The following is an 18,020-nucleotide window of genomic DNA, read 5'->3' as shown; positions in this document are numbered from 1 at the left end:
AACTGATCAGCTGAAGCGTTGGTTCGACCACTTAGAGCATCTTCTTCGAGTTTTGACGACTTGTCCTTATAAGAAAATTAATTAAGTCGAGTCAAGTACGAGACACTGAAGACGGCCTTACATTTGAGGTCGAAATACGTATCTGTCAAGATACAATTAAGTGGTGGCATTCAATGGGATTGTATTAACTCGTCTTATGACAAGTGACTTGTCCTTATTCAGATATGGGCAAAGGTTGACAATTCTCCGACGGCAGCAAGCAATATTCCGCCCGGATGATCATATGAGAACCATACTGCATCATCCTGGAACAAATACTGATTGACCACGGAAAAGCCTTCGATCGTCTGAATCACGAAAAACTGAAGGGCATCCCTAGAAGCAAGGGAGGGCTAGACAACATTCAGAGTCCAGCACAATATAATCACTAAAGTGAGACAAGGCTGGATGTATTATATCTCTATTGCTGTTGCCCGTAGTAATCAACGAAATCATGGGCCGCTCCAGCAGCCCACCACCATAGAGCAATCGTACTACCTCGACCCAGATGACGGTACTGCAGTACTAACGCACTAACAGTTGAATGAACTGAATGACCTGGTTGAACGTTCCCCTCATCAACAACACCGAATCATTGGATGTGAACAACTCCAACTCCACGGTAGCTGGGCAAACAGTGGAGAAGGTCGAAAACCAAAGCCAGTCAACGTTAGGCGGCGGTCTAGGCAATGCACCAAACAAACCTTGAATACTCAACTCTAACGTGAAATGTGTGATGTCATACGTCAGTGATACTTGGTGCGTATTCGCAGAGATCACATAGATTTGGAAGTCTTCATCAACCGATGTCAACGTTTTACAGGACCTGATGGCCTCACAACTGGATTCTAAATGTTGAGTCCCATCGACGATGCCATCGAAATCCGATATCAACAGCAACTCCACAGCGTGACGCAGGCCTGTCATATACCACGTAAGAGCGGAGACGAAATCCGCAAGCAAGCGCTGGAATCCGGCAGGACATCGCAGCAGGGGCAAACCCAGGGCCGGATTTAGCCGAAAGGGGGCCCCGAGGCCGACAGCTTGTGGGGGCCCCAAAATGTACAAAAAAGGTTGGTTTTGGTACATAAGATTTGTGAGGGCCCGGGGCATCGGCTTATAATTCGAGCAGTACTTTGGTGTTATGGATTATGGAAAATTTTGGTGCTATGTATTCAACAGTTTACTTAGAGTTCTTCAGCAAAACCATCCCTTTTCCAAAAAGAAAACAGAAATTTCTACAAAAATAAGTTTCAGTATTTTTATAATTATATAAAGTTTGTGCTAAATTCACTACTGGATAAATATGTTAGAAATATTCATATTCTTTGCTTTTTCTTAACATTCTTTGCTGAACGTGGCTCCGTAAAGTGTTATACACGCCTTAGTCTACCAAATAAACGAACTTGAAAAAAAAAAAAAACATTCTTTGCTATCATTTTCCATTGAAATTTAAAATTTTCCAAGGAATATTGCATTTTCTTTTCCTTGTTATTTTTTCCCCCTCCCCTCGAACATTCCAAGAGCTGTCGGACATAAAATAAATTTAATATTTGTATCGGCCTTATTGAAATTCCAAAGTTCTTATTGCTTGAAGTTCTTATTAAATTCCCTCGTTTGCTAATGGAACAATAGTCGATATTGTTGTATTATCAGATTACGAATATTTTAACCCTCTTTAATACTCTGAAATCGTGTTTTTGTCAGTTCATTCTTACTTACATTCTTACATCTAAGCAGATAACACTAAATCAAAATTCGACGTTACAATACACGGTTCGAGGCCAAACATCTCCATCCTCGGTTGCACTCCACGCTCGCTAAGCCGTTCTGCACCTGGGGTCTCATCGCGCATCTCCTTTCGACTGCTCTTTCGTATGATAGTTTGCATGGTTTGCTCGTTGCGAGTCGAGGTGCGCAATGCTCCACGGCTTCTTGTACGAATACCATCTTTACAGGATTGCTGTCCGGTATTCTTCAAACATACTCTATCGTACCCTTCCAGCTTTAACAAGCTGCTGGATACATACCGGGTTCGCCGTAGAGTTTAGCAAGCTCGTTCATTCTTCGCCACCACAGACCGTTATCTTGCACACCGCCAAAGATGGTCCTAAGGACGTTCACATTAGTGCTGTCTAATGAGCAGCTCGAAGTAGCTCGAAGTTGTTCCCGTCCTGCTCGTTCTTTTGATGTAGGACTTACGTCTCTCTTTACTATACCGGGTGTCATTTCAAAATATTCAAATCGACCGCGTTACGCTGTGTTGAAAGATTTTAAACGTTAATAGCGTTCGTCTCAGTGGACGAATTTCTGCGGTAAGCCCCTCAATCGACAGATTTCAAGTATGCCTTTCATGTCCATGCTTGATAAGACCCGAAAAACTTGTTTCAACAGGCATGAAACTGTTTTCAATGAAAAACATTGAGAGCAAGAGAACCTATAAATATGGGTACCGCATAATTCTTGCATCATTTCATTACCAGGTTCTGATTGGTGCAGACACCAGCGAATGAGCAGCCGCTGGGTCTGCCGAGAAGCCATAAAATAGCGCAACGCGATTTTTTCCTTTCATTCTGACCGGGACAAGCGATAGCAACCGCATAATCGATTGAACAGCACTCACACCTTTTAGCAGGGAATGAAGACTTAGTCATCGAAGCCACCATCATCAGCCGAAACCTAACCAGTACAGCAGCAGTCCACCCTACAGACCCGACAAAGCAGCAATGCTGAGCAGATACCGGCAGCAGCAGCAGAGTCGAGCCGAGACCGGCCGGCATATGTAGGTGATGAGCCGAGACAGGCTGAAGAAAAGCCACAAGATGCAGCATGTATGTCCAAAAAACAAACGGTTCTTCAGAGAGCCAATGATAGAGATCAATATCAAAGCTTTCAATTCCCTTCGGGATAGAAATTACAGGGTTGTTACAGAGATCCTGAAATATTTTCCGCGCCGACTAAAATCAAATCCATGCCATTTCCGCGCGCCATGAAAATCCATTCTGCGCCAAATCCGCGCGACCCAAAACTAAATTCTAAGCAAATACACGTTAAATATCAATGCATTGATCAATGCAATATTGGCATTGATAAAAAAATATGTAGGAAAACATTGTTTGATACTGATCGCACACAAAGCGAACGTGACTGAATGATCGTCCCATGTTATGAATTCTAAATCTTATCACCCGAAATCCCATGTCCGGGTGTTTCCTTCCTTCTACTACTAACAATGTTGTCTCAGAAAAGAACACCCAACTTCCCACCAGAACTGCAATTCTAAGCTCGCTTGCCCGGCTTAGGCCGATGACATAGTCACGCGGCGCGTAATGCAATGCGATTGCGGTGCGGAATGCAACGCGTCTGCGTTCAAACTGTTTGTTCAAGCGTTAATGAAAAACGTTAATGATGACACGCGTGTACCTGCCAGAGTGAACGCGATGCGCGACGCCGACAGCAGCGTCAAACCATTCCGTCAAGTGCTTTCACGCGCGTGCATGCAGGCAAGAGTTTCTGGTGTGTGTTTTGATAAAATGGCGATTGACGCGGAAACATTGATTTCACTGGTTTTTGCGAAAAAGCCGCTGTGGGACCAAACAATGAAGCTGTACCGGAACAGAACCATCGTGGACAAGCTCTGGAGACAGGTTTCGACGGAATTAGGAAACGCTACAAGTAAGTTCAAAACAAAATGAAAACTTTCCATTTGACATTTTTTTATTTTTTTTTCTAGCGGAAGAAACCAAAAAAAAGTGGAAATCGCTGCGGGATGCATTTGGCAAGGAGCTAAAAAAAGTTCCTGAAAAGCGATCTGGAGATGAAGCACCGTTAAATTACGAAACTTACACCACCTGGCCGTATTTCGATTCGATGCTTTTTCTGAAAGATCAAATGAGACCCCGAAAATCCGGAGGAAACTTGCGAGTGGGAGACGCTGAAACGGTCGAGAACGAGGATCTGCACGAAGGCGAGCCGGGGATGAATAGGAGTTATCGGAATGACGTGATCGATACTCCTGAAACACACGACATCAAATGCACCGACGAGACTATCCCGCCGCCCCCACATAAATATGGAAAGAGAGGAAGAGCACAACAGCAACTACTGGCTATCGAAGCAAAAAAGCTGAAATTATTGGAGCAAAAGGTCCAGAAGGCAGTCGGTGGTGATGACGAAGATGAAGCGTTCTTCAAGAGCCTTCTGCCGCATGTGCGAAAGCTGCCACCTGAGCAAAAGTTGCTATTTCGCATGGACGTTCAGAAAGCGGTGCACAAATATGTGTATACAAATAACGAATTGCTTAATAACCCGAACCGGACGGTAGATTTGTTTACAGCTTCAAGTTCAGCTGATGCGGTTGCGTACCAGCATTCTACGCCGGTGCGAAATTCAACTGCATTCTTTGACACAGGACTTCGAACTCCTCCCGACACCCGAATTTATGAGTTGCCGCCTGAACATAGTCAAGCTGAAGTGGTGGCTATTCAATTGGAAGGGCAACCACTGCAACGCTCTACAATTATTTCGTCCGCAAGAAAATACTATACAGTGATTACTTCACCAATTTCCAGCGCTGGAACTCAAAATTAAATCGAACGTCGAACGTGTTGTTTTGTTTTTGAAAAATTTATTTGCTTACGACATTAGTTTTAAGTTGAATTTCAATAAAATGGATTAGCATATAAACCAGCTTACAGCTTATTTGCGTTGAAAAAATTCATGAAATAATTTCTCACAAAGGTTCCAGTTTTCGTTGAAATTCTATTGATCTCGTTTGTAGTTCTCCGATTGACCTGGTTTAGCTCAGCAGCTTCCTCTACTTGTAGATCCAATCCTTCATGGTCAATAATAACATTCTGTAGGATACAAACTGCTTTCACTATTTCATCGGCAAATTCCGGCGTTGTTTCAATGGATTTCATCAGGAGTCTCCATTTGGTGGTCATAATACCGAAAGCGCATTCAACACAGTTCCTTGCTCTGGAGAACCGAAAATTGAAATATTCGCTCTCAGGAGACAGGTTTGATCTAGGGAACGGCCGCAGCAGGTTCCTTAGTAAAGGATACGCTTCATCTCCGATAAACACGTGAGGCATAGGTGTAGAACGTTCGGGGTCCGGTAAACAGGTATCTGGAGGAACATTTAGTTTCCCTTCGTTCATCAGTTTGAACATGTCGGAGCCGTTGAATGTTCCTCCGTCACTCTGCTTACCGTATCCTCCAGTTTCTATCATAAGAAACCTACTATTTGCGTCAGCAACGGCTTGCAGCACAACGGAATGAAATCCTTTGAAATTATAAAACATCGATCCAGATGCTGCCGGGCATATGATCCGAACATGTTTGCCATCTATTGCCCCAACGCAATTTGGAAAATTGAATTTTGTCCAGAACTCCTCAGCCACCGTCCGGAACATTTGTTCGGTGGGTTGTGGCATATAGATTGGTTGCAGAACTTCCCAAAGCACTTGGCATGTTTCACGCACGATGGCAGAAACTGTAGACCGACCCATTCGGAATGAAAATCCAAGCGTCGTAAACGAAGACCCGGTAGCCAGATGTCTGTATGAAAGGTATTGAATAATTAGAAAACATAGCTCATAAATTGGTTCACGTATGGGTTACCTCAAGGTTACAATTAATCGTTCGCATGGTAAAATTGGCTCCTTGTTAAAATTTGTCCAGTCCTTCATCAGCTTAGTTCTGATCATATCCAGTATGTAGTCGAAAGTAGTAAAATTCATTCGTGTGTATGAACGAAACTTGTCCGAATATTTACGAAGGCCTTGATAGAGTCTGTAAAACTCACCATCACTCCGTCTATTGGTGTTTAGTGGATGAACCGAAAAATCTCTTGGGGGATTCATGATGAAATCAACTGTACTGGGAGAGGCTAGAAATTCCTCGTCGGAAGAATCCATGTTTGATAACGGACCGTAAACTGAAGACACAACCTTCGACACAACACTAGAGTTTGATTATTTTGACAGTTGCATTGCATGAGTTGTTGCACTGAACTATGGGTGACTTCATACCAGTTTACGGCCATAAAAATCAGTACCAAATTCGTTCCTGAACAAACTCCGTATATGCGCCATGTTCAATAATATCAAGAATGGCAAGAAAATTTTAGCTACAGATTCCATACTTATAATCTAATAGTAATAATTCACAATCAAGTAATTTTCATCCCGATTTATAATAAATAATTTATTTTAATTATTAAGCATTTTCCAACAGATGACGAAGAAAAGAAACGAAGATCAAGAAAAAGGCATTCAATGAATACGTTTGTCCCTCGATTTTTTGCATACCTAAGGCGCTTCAAAAGCGCGTCACCACGCGCGTCACTATGCCATATATCGCATTGCTTGACGCTTGTATAAATTCGACCAACATACGCGTTGCGCATCGCATCACGCGCCACGTTACTATGTCATCAGCCTTATTGGCCTGTATCAAGCGAAAAGTCCCGTTAAGAAATAGACGCCAGCAGCGAGCAACAAGCGTAAAAAAGAAGAAGTCCTTCTCGAACGCGTTGATGATGATGACGCTTTGGCTGACAAAGAAGCGGGATACAAGACACTAGCTGATTGGCCCACCAATTGGGAAGCAGAGAAGTTTCAAAATTAAGTAGTATAAAAGAAAAGTGCATTAGCTCGCACAGCATTCAGTCTTTTTTATACCATCACTAGGAATTCGCGAATATTTGAAAAGATTGTTTTCTTACTTTTTGCACTTAGCCGAAGCAAACAGCCTTTTTCAAGGCTCTAAGAGTTAAAAATAATGTTCTCCTTCAGTCGCTATCGCACGGATTAGAAGGCCCTTCAGTGGAAGGGCTGAGATACAGTCTACATCCCCTGCTGAGCCAACTTGTGGTTTATTTCAGGCAGTCCTTCAGTTGGAAGGTTGCCACTGTCGAGGCTAATATTTCGTGACCGGACAGATACTTCCTGAATTTTTTTTATGATTTTTATTCGAGGTAGATTTGATTTCTATGTCGGGATGAGAAGATTTTGCCAAGGAATGGTATGCAACGCCGATTATTTATCCAAAACAGTTGATGTGAGAAATTTGGACATATTATGTATCTTAAAGGCATGGTCAAGTCAAGTCCTACGTCCACTTAGCGGTTATGTCACAGACATTACCCACTGTTCGTTTTTCATCAACAAATGGGCATGAGCAGGACAGGGAGAAACTTCGAGCTACTCTCATTGGACAGCATTATTGATCTCATCTATTTGGTCGATCATTTTGTGCAATCGTTTTGCAAATTTTCACGGTGCGCATATTCAACCACAATGGCTCAACTATCGAGCATGACAATATAACGCCATTTTTGCTCTTATTCGAAATATTTGAAAAAGGAAGCCTCTTAAAATGAAATCTTTGCCCATGAACTTCTTTTTTATGGTGATTTACATTTTATTGTATTGTGAAGCACATTCCACGCAAACACGGAAAGCAAAATATAGAACTGGAAACAAATGGCTGTGTTAATAATTAAAGCAAAACAAATGGCTTAGGGTTGTTTGGCCGATCCGAAAGGATCATATGACTGAATGCCGTTTGACCGAATAATTGAAATATGTCTTTTTAATGATTATGCATCGACTGAATGCTTTAATTATATTCATTAAACGGCTAATATTTTTGACAATTCTACAACGAGTTTATTATTAACTCGACGTTTCGATATCGGAATTACACTTTTCAAGGGGAAAATAATTTTGTTGTTTGTATTTCAATGTTTAGCCTAACTTGAACAAACAGACGGTTCAAATTGGATTAAACAAACGATGCAAACAACAGAAATGATCTCTTAAAAAAGACACAATTCCCGTGTCGAAACGTCGCGAGTCGGGTAAAAAATAAACTCGTTGTGAAATTGTAAGACTGGGTAGCCTGTCAATAAAGACACTTTAAATTTGTTTCTTTATTAGTTGGAAGTGAAATATACAACATGAGAAGTGAATAGTGAAAAGTTAGAGCTAAGAAATAAGAAGTGAGACGTTTAAAATAAGTACACAGTAGTACAGGAGTACAGAGTACGAGACAAGTGAGAACTGATAAATGGAAGTAAGTACTCAGTACATAGTGAAATGTGTGCAGTAATAAGTGAAATGTGAGTAGTGGCAAATGGGGAAATAAAAGTGAGTAGTAAGAGAAAGTAGTGAGAAAGAGGTGGGAAGCGAGATGATGATGATTGTGAAGAGAATAGAGAGATACAAGACAGAAAGAAGAAGGAAGAAGTAAGAGGTAGCAAGGACGAAGAAATAAAAAAAGATAGGAGAAGAGAAAAAGGAAGAAAGAAGAATGAAGAAGGACAAGGGCAGAGGAAGGAAGGAAAGAAGAAAGAAACGATGAAAAAATAAGGAAGAAAAAAGAATGAAAAAGGAAGAGGCAGAAGGAAGAAGAAAGAATAGAAAGGAATCTGCTCGCTTCTCACCTTTTACTTCGCCATTCTTACTTCTAACTTTTCTTTTCTCGCTTCGCACTTAACACTTCTCATTTATCACATCTTACTCATTTTTTACATCTTACATCTTTCTCATTTTTCACTTCTCGCTTCTCATTTTGTATCCCCACTTCTCACTTCAAACTTTTCATTTTTTATTTCTCACTTCTTACTTTTCACTTCTTTTTTCTCACTTCTCGCTTGCCGCTTCTCACTCTCTTTTCTTAGTTCGAAAAAGTTGAAAGTGAAAAGTGAGAAGTAAAAAGTGAGAAATAAGTAGTGAAAAATGGGTAGTGAGAGACGAGAAGTGAAGAGTGGCAAGTGAAAACTATTTCATTAGAAATAAGATGAGAAGTTAGAACTGAGTATAAAAAAGTAGGAAGTGAAAAGTGAGAAATGAGAGGTGAAAAATAGGAAGTGAAAAATGAAAAGTGACAATTTCATTTTTCACTTTTCACTTTTCATTTTTCGCTTTTCACTTTTTACTTTTCACTTTTCACTTTTTACTTTTCACTTTTCTCTTCCGATTTTCACTTCTCATTTCTCACTTTTCACTTCTTACTTTTTTATCCTCAGTTCTCACTTCTCACTTCTCATCTTATTTCCAATGAAATACTTTTCACTTTCCATTCTTCACTTCTCATCTCTTACTACCCATTTTTCACTTCTTATTTCTCACTTTTCACTTCTCGCTTTTTATTCTCAGTTCTCAGTTCTCACTTTTCACTTCTCACGTCTTATTTCTAATGAGATATGAGGAATGTCTGATTCCTCACTTCTCGCTGTACACTTTAACTCACTACTCACTTCTCATTGCTCACTTTTCACTACTCGCAATATAAGGATTTTGTTCAATTATTCGATCAAATGACCCGTTCGACAGAAATGGCATTTGGCCAAATGGTGCTCGACCAAACGGCAATCTGCCGGATTGCCAGATACCAAACAACAAACAATTATTGGCTGAGAAAAAACTCAGGTTAATCAACCTACAGTCAGATTTTAACCCTTCCTTAACCATATGGAATTATTTTCAGACTCAAGTATTTAAAACGAGAACTTAACTAAATCTACTCATCTCCTCACGGTGATTGAGCGTCTAAAGTTACAAATCAATTGCCTAACAATAGACGGATTGCATAGATTGAGTGACAATGAAATAAATGCTAACGCACTGTAAGCCAAAAAAATCGATTTTGCTCCGTTCATCTGATTCTATCTCATGTTCTGAGTGTCCTCCGGAAATTTGAGCTGATTTAGATTAAAACTGATTTAGCAGAAGCCGTTTCGAGTTTGCATGGTTTTTAGTAGGTATGGGGAAATATTTTTTTCATTATGCTTATTATAGTACTTCCTAATTAAGCGCAAGTGAAAAGAAGATCTACAGTATTGCTTAGTAGTATTAATTCTGATCATTGTTTTTTAATTGCATTTGTTTTTTTTTTTGAATAAAAATGCAGTTTAATCGTCGATAGTTCTAATTAACATTTAAGAATAATCTTAATTTCAGGCAAATTTGGCAGCGCGATATGGTTAACACTGGAGTGGCGTTTATTTATGTTTGGATAGGTAAACAATTTTAAAGGATTGTGCAAGAGAGCTGGGGAAAAAAAATATCTTAATCCTACGTCTTCTAACACAAAACATTTTTTTACAAAGTGTGCCGGGAGTGGGTATATGGGTCCAAGTAGTGATCTACACTATTAAGTTCATTCGTCTCATTCTCATTCAATGTAGACTTATCGCAATTTTTAAATTTTCAGAGTTAACATTTAATTTTCCATGTGAGAAGTTCAATAAATATTTCAGATTGTAGGTCGTTCTTCATGATAGATTCTATTGAATAAGGTTAGTTGTGGAAAAATACCAAACTACAAATATTTCACTCTTCAAAGCGAAAACACGCAGGAACAAAGAATTACTCGATACTCATTAACCCTCTAAGACCCGGGACGAACGGATTTTTTTCAAATGGCTCGCATTCAGCACCTGATCGTCGGAATTCCTCGCGGTTTCGTTTGTGCTCAATGGGAATAGCTATATTTTTGCTCTGATATATTTTCAAATAAAAAATTTTGTTCAGGTCCGAGTTATTGCTAAAAATAAGTGTGCGCGGGGGTGTTTTTTCTATAATTCAAACATCTCTTCAATATTCTGGACGTGTTCATGCCCAAAATTTATCAAATCACCCATCAAACCAACCCAAAATGATATTTGTAAAGATTTTTAGTCGATTCCGATGTTTTCACCATTTGAGTAGGGCAGGATTGACTGAATTCAGGGCCGCATTCAGAGGTTACAATGGTAGAGTATGGGCTAAAAATTCAATTACAATGAAATTTGCATGAGCATGCGGCTGCACAAATTTAAAAATCAGGAGTTTTAAATATTTAATTTTCAATTGAAATTGACTTTCTGAAATTCTTATCAGGGCCGGATTTAGGGGTCGAAATGGGGGTGACCAGGGGCCATATCACCAAAAGCAATGAAACTGGGCATGCGACTGCTCAAACACCATGGAAACAGATCAGGAGCTCAAAGAAATCTGTTTCAAATGGAAATTGACCTTCTGAAATTTTGACCAGGGCCGGATTCAGGGGTCTAAATGGGGAGAGCAAGGGCCATATCACCAATTGCAATGAAACTGGGCATGCGACTGCTCAAACTTCATGAAAACACATCAGGAGCACAAAGAACTCTGTTTGAGTTTGAAATTGACCTTCTGTAATTTTGACCAGGACCGGCTTCAGGGGTCCAAATGGGGAGAGCAAGGGCCATATCACCAAAAGCAATGAAACTGGGCATGCGACTGCTCAAACACCATGGAAACACATCAGGAGCTCAAAGAAATCTGTTTCAAATGGAAATTGATCTTCTGAAATTTCAACCAGGGCCGGATTTAGGAGTGAAAATGGGGAGGGCAGAGGCCATATCACCAATTGCAATGAAACAGGGCATGCGACTGCTCAAACTTCATGAAAACACATCAGGAGCTCAAAGAAATCTGTTTCAAATGGAAATTGATCTTCTGAAATTTCAACCAGGGCCTGATTTAGGAGTGAAAATGGGGAAGGCAGTGCCATATCACCAATTGCAATGAAACAGGGCATGCGACTGCTCAAACTTCATGAAAACACATCAGAAGCTCAAAGAATTCTGCTCGAACTTCAAATTGTCTTTCCGAAATTTTGACCAGGACCGGCTACAGGGGTCCAAATGGGGAGAGCAAAGGCCATATCACCAATAGAAATAAAACTGGGCAGTGGGCATGCGACTGCTCAAACTTCATGAAAACACATCAGGATCTCAAAGAACTCTGTTTGAATTTGAAATTGACCTTCTGAAATTTCAACCAGGGCCGGATTCAGGGGTGAAAATATGGAGAGCGGGCTGCTGAAACATCATGAAAACACATCAGGAGCTCAAAGTATTCTGATTGAACTTGAAACTGCTCTGATACAAATTTCAGGAATTTCTCCGGAAAATACTCCAGGAATTCCTCTAGAAATTCTTCCAGGAATTCCTCTAGAAGCTCCTCCACGAATTCCTCCCTAAGTTCCTCCGGGAACTCTTCCAGAAATTCGTCCAGGAATTCCTCCGAAAGTTCCTCCAGGAATTCCTCCGGAAGCTCCTCCAGGAATTCCTCCGGAAGTTCCTCCAGGAATTCCTCCGGAAATTCCTCCAGGAATTCCTCCGGAAGTTCCTCCAGGAATTCCTCCGGAAGTTCCTCCAGGAATTCCTCCGGAAGTTCCTCCAGGAATTTCTCCGGAAGTTCCTCCAGGAATTCCTCCGGAAGTTCCTCCAGGAATTCCTCCGGAAGTTCCTCCAGCAATTCCTCCGGAAGTTCTTTCAGGAATTCCTCCGGAAAATCCTCCAAGAATTTCTGCCGAAGTTCCTCCGGAAGTTCCTTCAGAAATTCCTTCGGAAATCCCTCCAGGAATTCATTCGGAAATTCCTCCAGGAATTCATTCGGAAGTTCCTCCAGGAAATCTTATAGAAGTTCCTCCGGGAATTCCTCCGGAAGTTCCTCCAGGAATTCCTCCGGAAGATCTTTCAGGAAATCCTCCGGAAAATCCTCCAAGAATTTCTGCCGAAGTTCCTCCGGGAATTCCTCCGGAAGTCCTTTCAGGAATTCATTCGGAAATTCCTCCAGCAATTCTTTCGGAAATTCCTCCAGGAATTCATTCGGAAGTTCCTCCAGGAATTCATTCGGAAGTTCCTCCAGGAAATCTTATAGAAGTTCCTCCAGGAATTCATCCGGAAGTTTTTCCGGGAAACCCTATGGAAGTTCCTTCATGAATTCCTCCATGAATTCCTCCATGAATTCCTCCGGAAGTTCTTCCATGAATTCCTCCGAAAGTTCCTTCATAAATCCCTCGGGAAGTTCCGCCATGAATTCTTCCGGAAGTTCCTCCCAGAATTCATCCAGATGTTCCCACAAGAATTTTCCTCAAAGTTCCTTCAGGAATTTCCCGGAAGTTACTCCAGGAAATCCTATAGAAGTTCCTCCAGGAATTCATCCAGAAGTTTTTCCGGGAAACCCTATGGAAGTTCCTCCAGGAATTCCTCCATGAATTCCTCCGGAAGTTCTTCCATGAATTCCTCCGGAAGTTCCTTCATAAATCCCTCGGGAAGTTCCGCCATGAATTCTTCCGGAAGTTCCTCCAGGAATTCCTCCGGAAGTTCCTCCAGGAATTCCTCCGGAAGTTCCTCCAGGAATTCCTCCGGAAGTTCCTCCAGGAATTCCTCCGGAAGTTCCTCCAGGAATTCCTCCGGAAGTTCCTCCAGGAATTCCTCCGGAAGTTGCTCCAGGAATTCCTTCGGAAGTTCCTCCAGGAATTCCTTCGGAAGTTCCTCCAGGAATTCCTTCGGAAGTTCCTCCAGGAATTCCTTCGGAAGTTCCTCCAGGAATTCCTTCGGAAGTTCCTCCAGGAATTTCTTCGGAAGTTCCTCCAGGAATTCCTTCGGAAGTTCCTCCAGGAATTCCTTCGGACGTTCCACCAGGAATTCCTTCGGAAGTTCCACCAGGAATTCCTTCGGAAGTCAAAAATTCCTGGAGGATCTCTGAAAGTTCCGAAAGAATTCCTGAATTCGTGAAGTAACTTCTGCAGAAATTCCTGCATGAACTTCTCGAGGAATTCCAGGAGAAACTTCCGAAGGAATTCCTGGTGGAACTTCCGAAGGAATTCCTGGTGGAACTTAGGAAGGAATTCCTGGTGGAACTTCCTGGAGCACCTTCTGGAAAAATTCTTGAAAGAACTTCCGAAGAAATTCCTGGAGGAATTTCCGAGAGAATTCCTGAAGGAACTTCCGAAGGAATTCCTGAAGGAACTTCCGATAAAATTCCTGGAGGAACTTCCAATGGAATTCCTGGAGGAACTTCCAATGGAATTCCTGGTGGAACTTCCGGAGGAATTCCTGGAGGAACTTCCGGAGGAATTCCTGGAGGAACTTCCGGAGGAATTCCTGGAGGAACTTCCGGAGGAATTCCTGGAGGAACTTCCGGAGGAATTCCTGGAGGAACTTCCGGAGGAATTCCTGGAGGAACTTTCGGAGGAATTCCTGGAGGAACTTCCGGAGGAATTCCTGGAGGAACTTCCGGAGGAATTCCTGGAGGAACTTCCGGAGAAATTCCTGGAGGAACTTTTGGAGGAATTCCCGGAGGAACTTCTAGAGGAATTCCTGGAGGAACTTCTAGAGGAATTCCTGGAGTATTTTCCGGAGAAATTCCTGAAATTTGTATCAGAGCAGTTTCAAGTTCAATCAGAATAATTTGAGCTCCTGATGTGTTTTCATGATGTTTGAGCAGCCCACTCTCCATATTTTCACCCCTGAATCCGGCCCTGGTTGAAATTTCAGAAGGTCAATTTCAAATTCAAACAGAGTTCTTTGAGATCCTGATGTGTTTTCATGAAGTTTGAGCAGTCGCATGCCCACTGCCCAGTTTTATTTCTATTGGTGATATGGCCTTTGCTCTCCCCATTTGGACCCCTGTAGCCGGTCCTGGTCAAAATTTCGGAAAGACAATTTGAAGTTCGAGCAGAATTCTTTGAGCTTCTGATGTGTTTTCATGAAGTTTGAGCAGTCGCATGCCCTGTTTCATTGCAATTGGTGATATGGCACTGCCTTCCCCATTTTCACTCCTAAATCCGGCCCTGGTTGAAATTTCAGAAGATCAATTTCCATTTGAAACAGATTTCTTTGAGCTCCTGATGTGTTTCCATGGTGTTTGAGCAGTCGCATGCCCAGTTTCATTGCTTTTGGTGATATGGCCCTTGCTCTCCCCATTTGGACCCCTGAAGCCGGTCCTGGTCAAAATTACAGAAGGTCAATTTCAAATTCAAACAGAGTTCTTTGTGCTCCTGATGTGTTTTCATGAAGTTTGAGCAGTCGCATGCCCAGTTTCATTGCAATTGGTGATATGGCCCTTGTTTCCCATTTAGACCCCTGAATCCGGCCCTGGTCAAAATTTCAGAAGGTCAATTTCCATTTGAAACAGATTTCTTTGAGCTCCTGATCTGTTTCCATGGTGTTTGAGCAGTCGCATGCCCAGTTTCATTGCTTTTGGTGATATGGCCCTTGCCCTCCCCATTTGGACCCCTGAAGCCGGCCCTGGTCAAAATTACAGAAGGTCAATTTCAAATTCAAACAGAGTTCTTTGACCTCCTGATGTGTTTTCATGAAGTTTGAGCAGTCGCATGCCGAGTTTCATTGCAATTGGTGATATGGCCCCTGGTCACCCCCATTTCGACCCCTAAATCCGGCCCTGATAAGAATTTCAGAAAGTCAATTTCAATTGAAAATTAAATATTTAAAACTCCTGATTTTTAAATTTGTGCAGCCGCATGCTCATGCAAATTTCATTGTAATTGAATTTTTAGCCCATACTCTACCATTGTAACCTCTGAATGCGGCCCTGAATTCAGTCAATCCTGCCCTACTCAAATGGTGAAAACATCGGAATCGACTAAAAATCTTTACAAATATCTTTTTGGGTTGGTTTGATGGGTGATTTGATAAATTTTGGGCATGAACACGTCCAGAATATTGAAGAGATGTTTGAATTATAGAAAAAACACCCCCGCGCACACTTATTTTTAGCAATAACTCGGACCTGAACAAAAAATTTTATTTGAAAATGTATCAGAGCAAAAATATAGCTATTCCCATTGAGCACAAACGAAACCGCGAGGAATTCCGACGATCAGGTGCTGAATGCGAGCCATTTGAAAAAAATCCGTTCGTCCCGGGTCTTAGAGGGTTAATGGCTGCTATGAATTTTGAATGTATCGAATAACTTTCGGCAGACTAGAGACAAATCACGAAAGTCGGAATCTAGAGGACGGTCCACACAATTTGATTTATTTCAAATAAAGTGACATATTCTTTTTACAACAATAAAATCAATAAATATTTGAATAGGGGCCTCTATCAGCGTAGTCGTTTGTGGTTTAGAAATAAAAAAGACGAAAGACGAAAAAGCGCTATGACCCTGACAATTAATCATCTAACAGATCATAACGTAGCATTTGCAACATCAGCGCAGGGAGTTTTTTTCCTTCTCACATTCCACGCCATCATGTTGAAGTCGCTGAAAACGGGATCGTTTATCCATGTTATGGTGTAGAAAATGCAAAATTGAGAAAACAAAAAACCGTTGATTTATTCGGCTATTGGTCCTGTGTTGTTATTTATGGGATTGTTTTCTTAATTAATTAATTACCCATCCGGGTAGCTAAACCAGATCTCGTGGTGTGGTGCCACCAATTCTTCGTGTCTGCATCCTAGTTTTGCTTTTCCGTCTTAATTTAAATTTGAAACCCAGGTATACCTACATGTGATACGATGCTAATGCCATCAACGGCATCATCATTATCACCCATTAGAGTGGTTCAAATTTTAATTTTTTTTTCCGGAGGATAAAAATACTCAATTTACTCTTACCTCATATCTCCTGCTATGTGCATCTGGCTTTTTACGAATTCGAACTGAATCATAAGTCTCAGCAAATGTTATCTAATAAAGAAGTCAGAAAAATCGGGTATCCTTAAACTATGGGGAGATTCCCAGCAAAACAATAAGAACAAATACGGATTTTGGAAAACAGGCTTGGCCTTTGACTAAAGAGGTTGCAGGACTTTGCTGCCCATAAATTCGTAACAGTCCCCTGTTTGCTTGATTTCCTATCTACATATGGGCAGTTTGGTGATCTTTGGATTTAAAAGGAATGCCGTTTGTTGGAGTTAGTTGAATTATCTCGAGTATCTTTGAACTCTAGAAGGAATCATCGAACTGCGAAGCGAATCCTGTGGTGCCAAATGAGTGATGATTGTACTCCGAGAACGAACCCAAAAGTGAAATTCTAAAACAATCTTGTGATTCCTTTGAGATTATGATTTATTGGGAGAATCAAAAGAGAGAATCTTATCGCTTAAGAATAGTGAGATGGGATGAAGTTGAAATTAATGTTATTCTAATATACATAATGTCAACGATTTTGGTAGCTATCTTTATTTCAAAGTTGACAAAAGCGATTGAATTATTTTTGGGTTTCACTCTTGTTATCAGTAAACCACATTTCGTTTGCTGTTTAATAATAAAACAATTCTCACCCAATCAACTGGTTTCGGCGAACAGATTCAGACATATGTAGTCGCTTCCCTGCTTACACGTCCGCGCCTATAATCTATCTGTATGCAATGGCTTAGAAACCAACTGATCTGTAGCAACTCGACGCGATAATGAGCCACTTGAGTGCTGTAAAATTATGCAATCGAGATAACAAACCAGAGCGTGGTCAGTCAGTGACGGTGACGTCGATGACAAATCCAAGACGGAGAAAGGCCTACGTGAGCCAATTGCGTCAGCAAGAGCTTGTGATCTGTAATAATAATTCTCGCTGTAAAAGATATTTTTTCATTTATGACTTTGGCCAGTGGTCAAATCATTGGATTTTTTATTTAACATATTGGACATTTTATTTCATTTCATCTAGAATCCAATCCAATCTAATCATTTAGAATTTCAAATATAAAAACAAAGCAAAGATTTCCACAATGAATGCGAAAAAGAACAAATAACCGGCGACAATTTTATTTAAATTCCCGAAGAACTTTTCAAGAAATTGAAAAGCTACTGTTGTCGGATTTTAACCTGATGTTCGCCTGATTTTGGAACGATTTACAACGGAACCTTCAGTTCGATTCACACTGCAAAACTTTTTGAAAACTCAATACTTCCCTTTAACACTCATAGATCTTATAATGAAATATCAGACTATGACTGAACTTTTGAACGTCATCATTCATCTTTATCATACGATTGTCTTAGCAAACGGGGATTTTTCTTCGAATTTTTAGAAGTTTGCACTGATTTCGTACGTATGTGGAGTACCGTTTGGGACCGAAGTCTGTACGGTTTGGTTCAATTTGAAAGGTTTATAATACATTCTTAATTTACTAAGTGTGTTTGGTACCTATACATTATACATTAAAATTTTATATTTGAACTGTGTTTTAGA

At 40.9% G+C, this 18,020-nt stretch overlaps 2 protein-coding genes across 7 annotated transcripts in view; both read left to right on the top strand.

Moving 5' to 3' along the window:
• LOC134212491 (nuclear receptor coactivator 2) overlaps window positions 1-18,020 on the top strand; it is a 530,556-nt gene that overhangs the window by 42,683 nt on the left and 469,853 nt on the right. The window lies entirely within an intron of this gene.
• LOC134209825 (uncharacterized) lies at window positions 593-4,636 on the top strand. The gene is made up of 2 exons (XM_062685851.1): window positions 593-661; window positions 3,703-4,636. The coding sequence occupies exons 1-2, from the start codon at window positions 593-595 to the stop codon at window positions 4,627-4,629; spliced, it is 996 nt and encodes a 331-aa protein (XP_062541835.1). The 3' UTR covers window positions 4,630-4,636.

The sequence above is a fragment of the Armigeres subalbatus genome, chromosome 2, assembly GCF_024139115.2.
Source record: "Armigeres subalbatus isolate Guangzhou_Male chromosome 2, GZ_Asu_2, whole genome shotgun sequence".
NCBI classification, from domain to species: domain Eukaryota; kingdom Metazoa; phylum Arthropoda; class Insecta; order Diptera; family Culicidae; genus Armigeres; species Armigeres subalbatus.
This window is presented reverse-complemented; position numbering and strand designations above follow the sequence as displayed.

Bases quoted from the DNA above. Each gene is read 5' to 3' on its own strand.
- LOC134209825 (XM_062685851.1), top strand. From the start codon at position 593: ATGACCTGGTTGAACGTTCCCCTCATCAACAACACCGAATCATTGGAT. The intron at 662-3,702 runs GTAGCTGGGCAA...CGACGGAATTAG, and splicing joins TGAACAACTCCAACTCCACG to GAAACGCTACAAGTAAGTTC.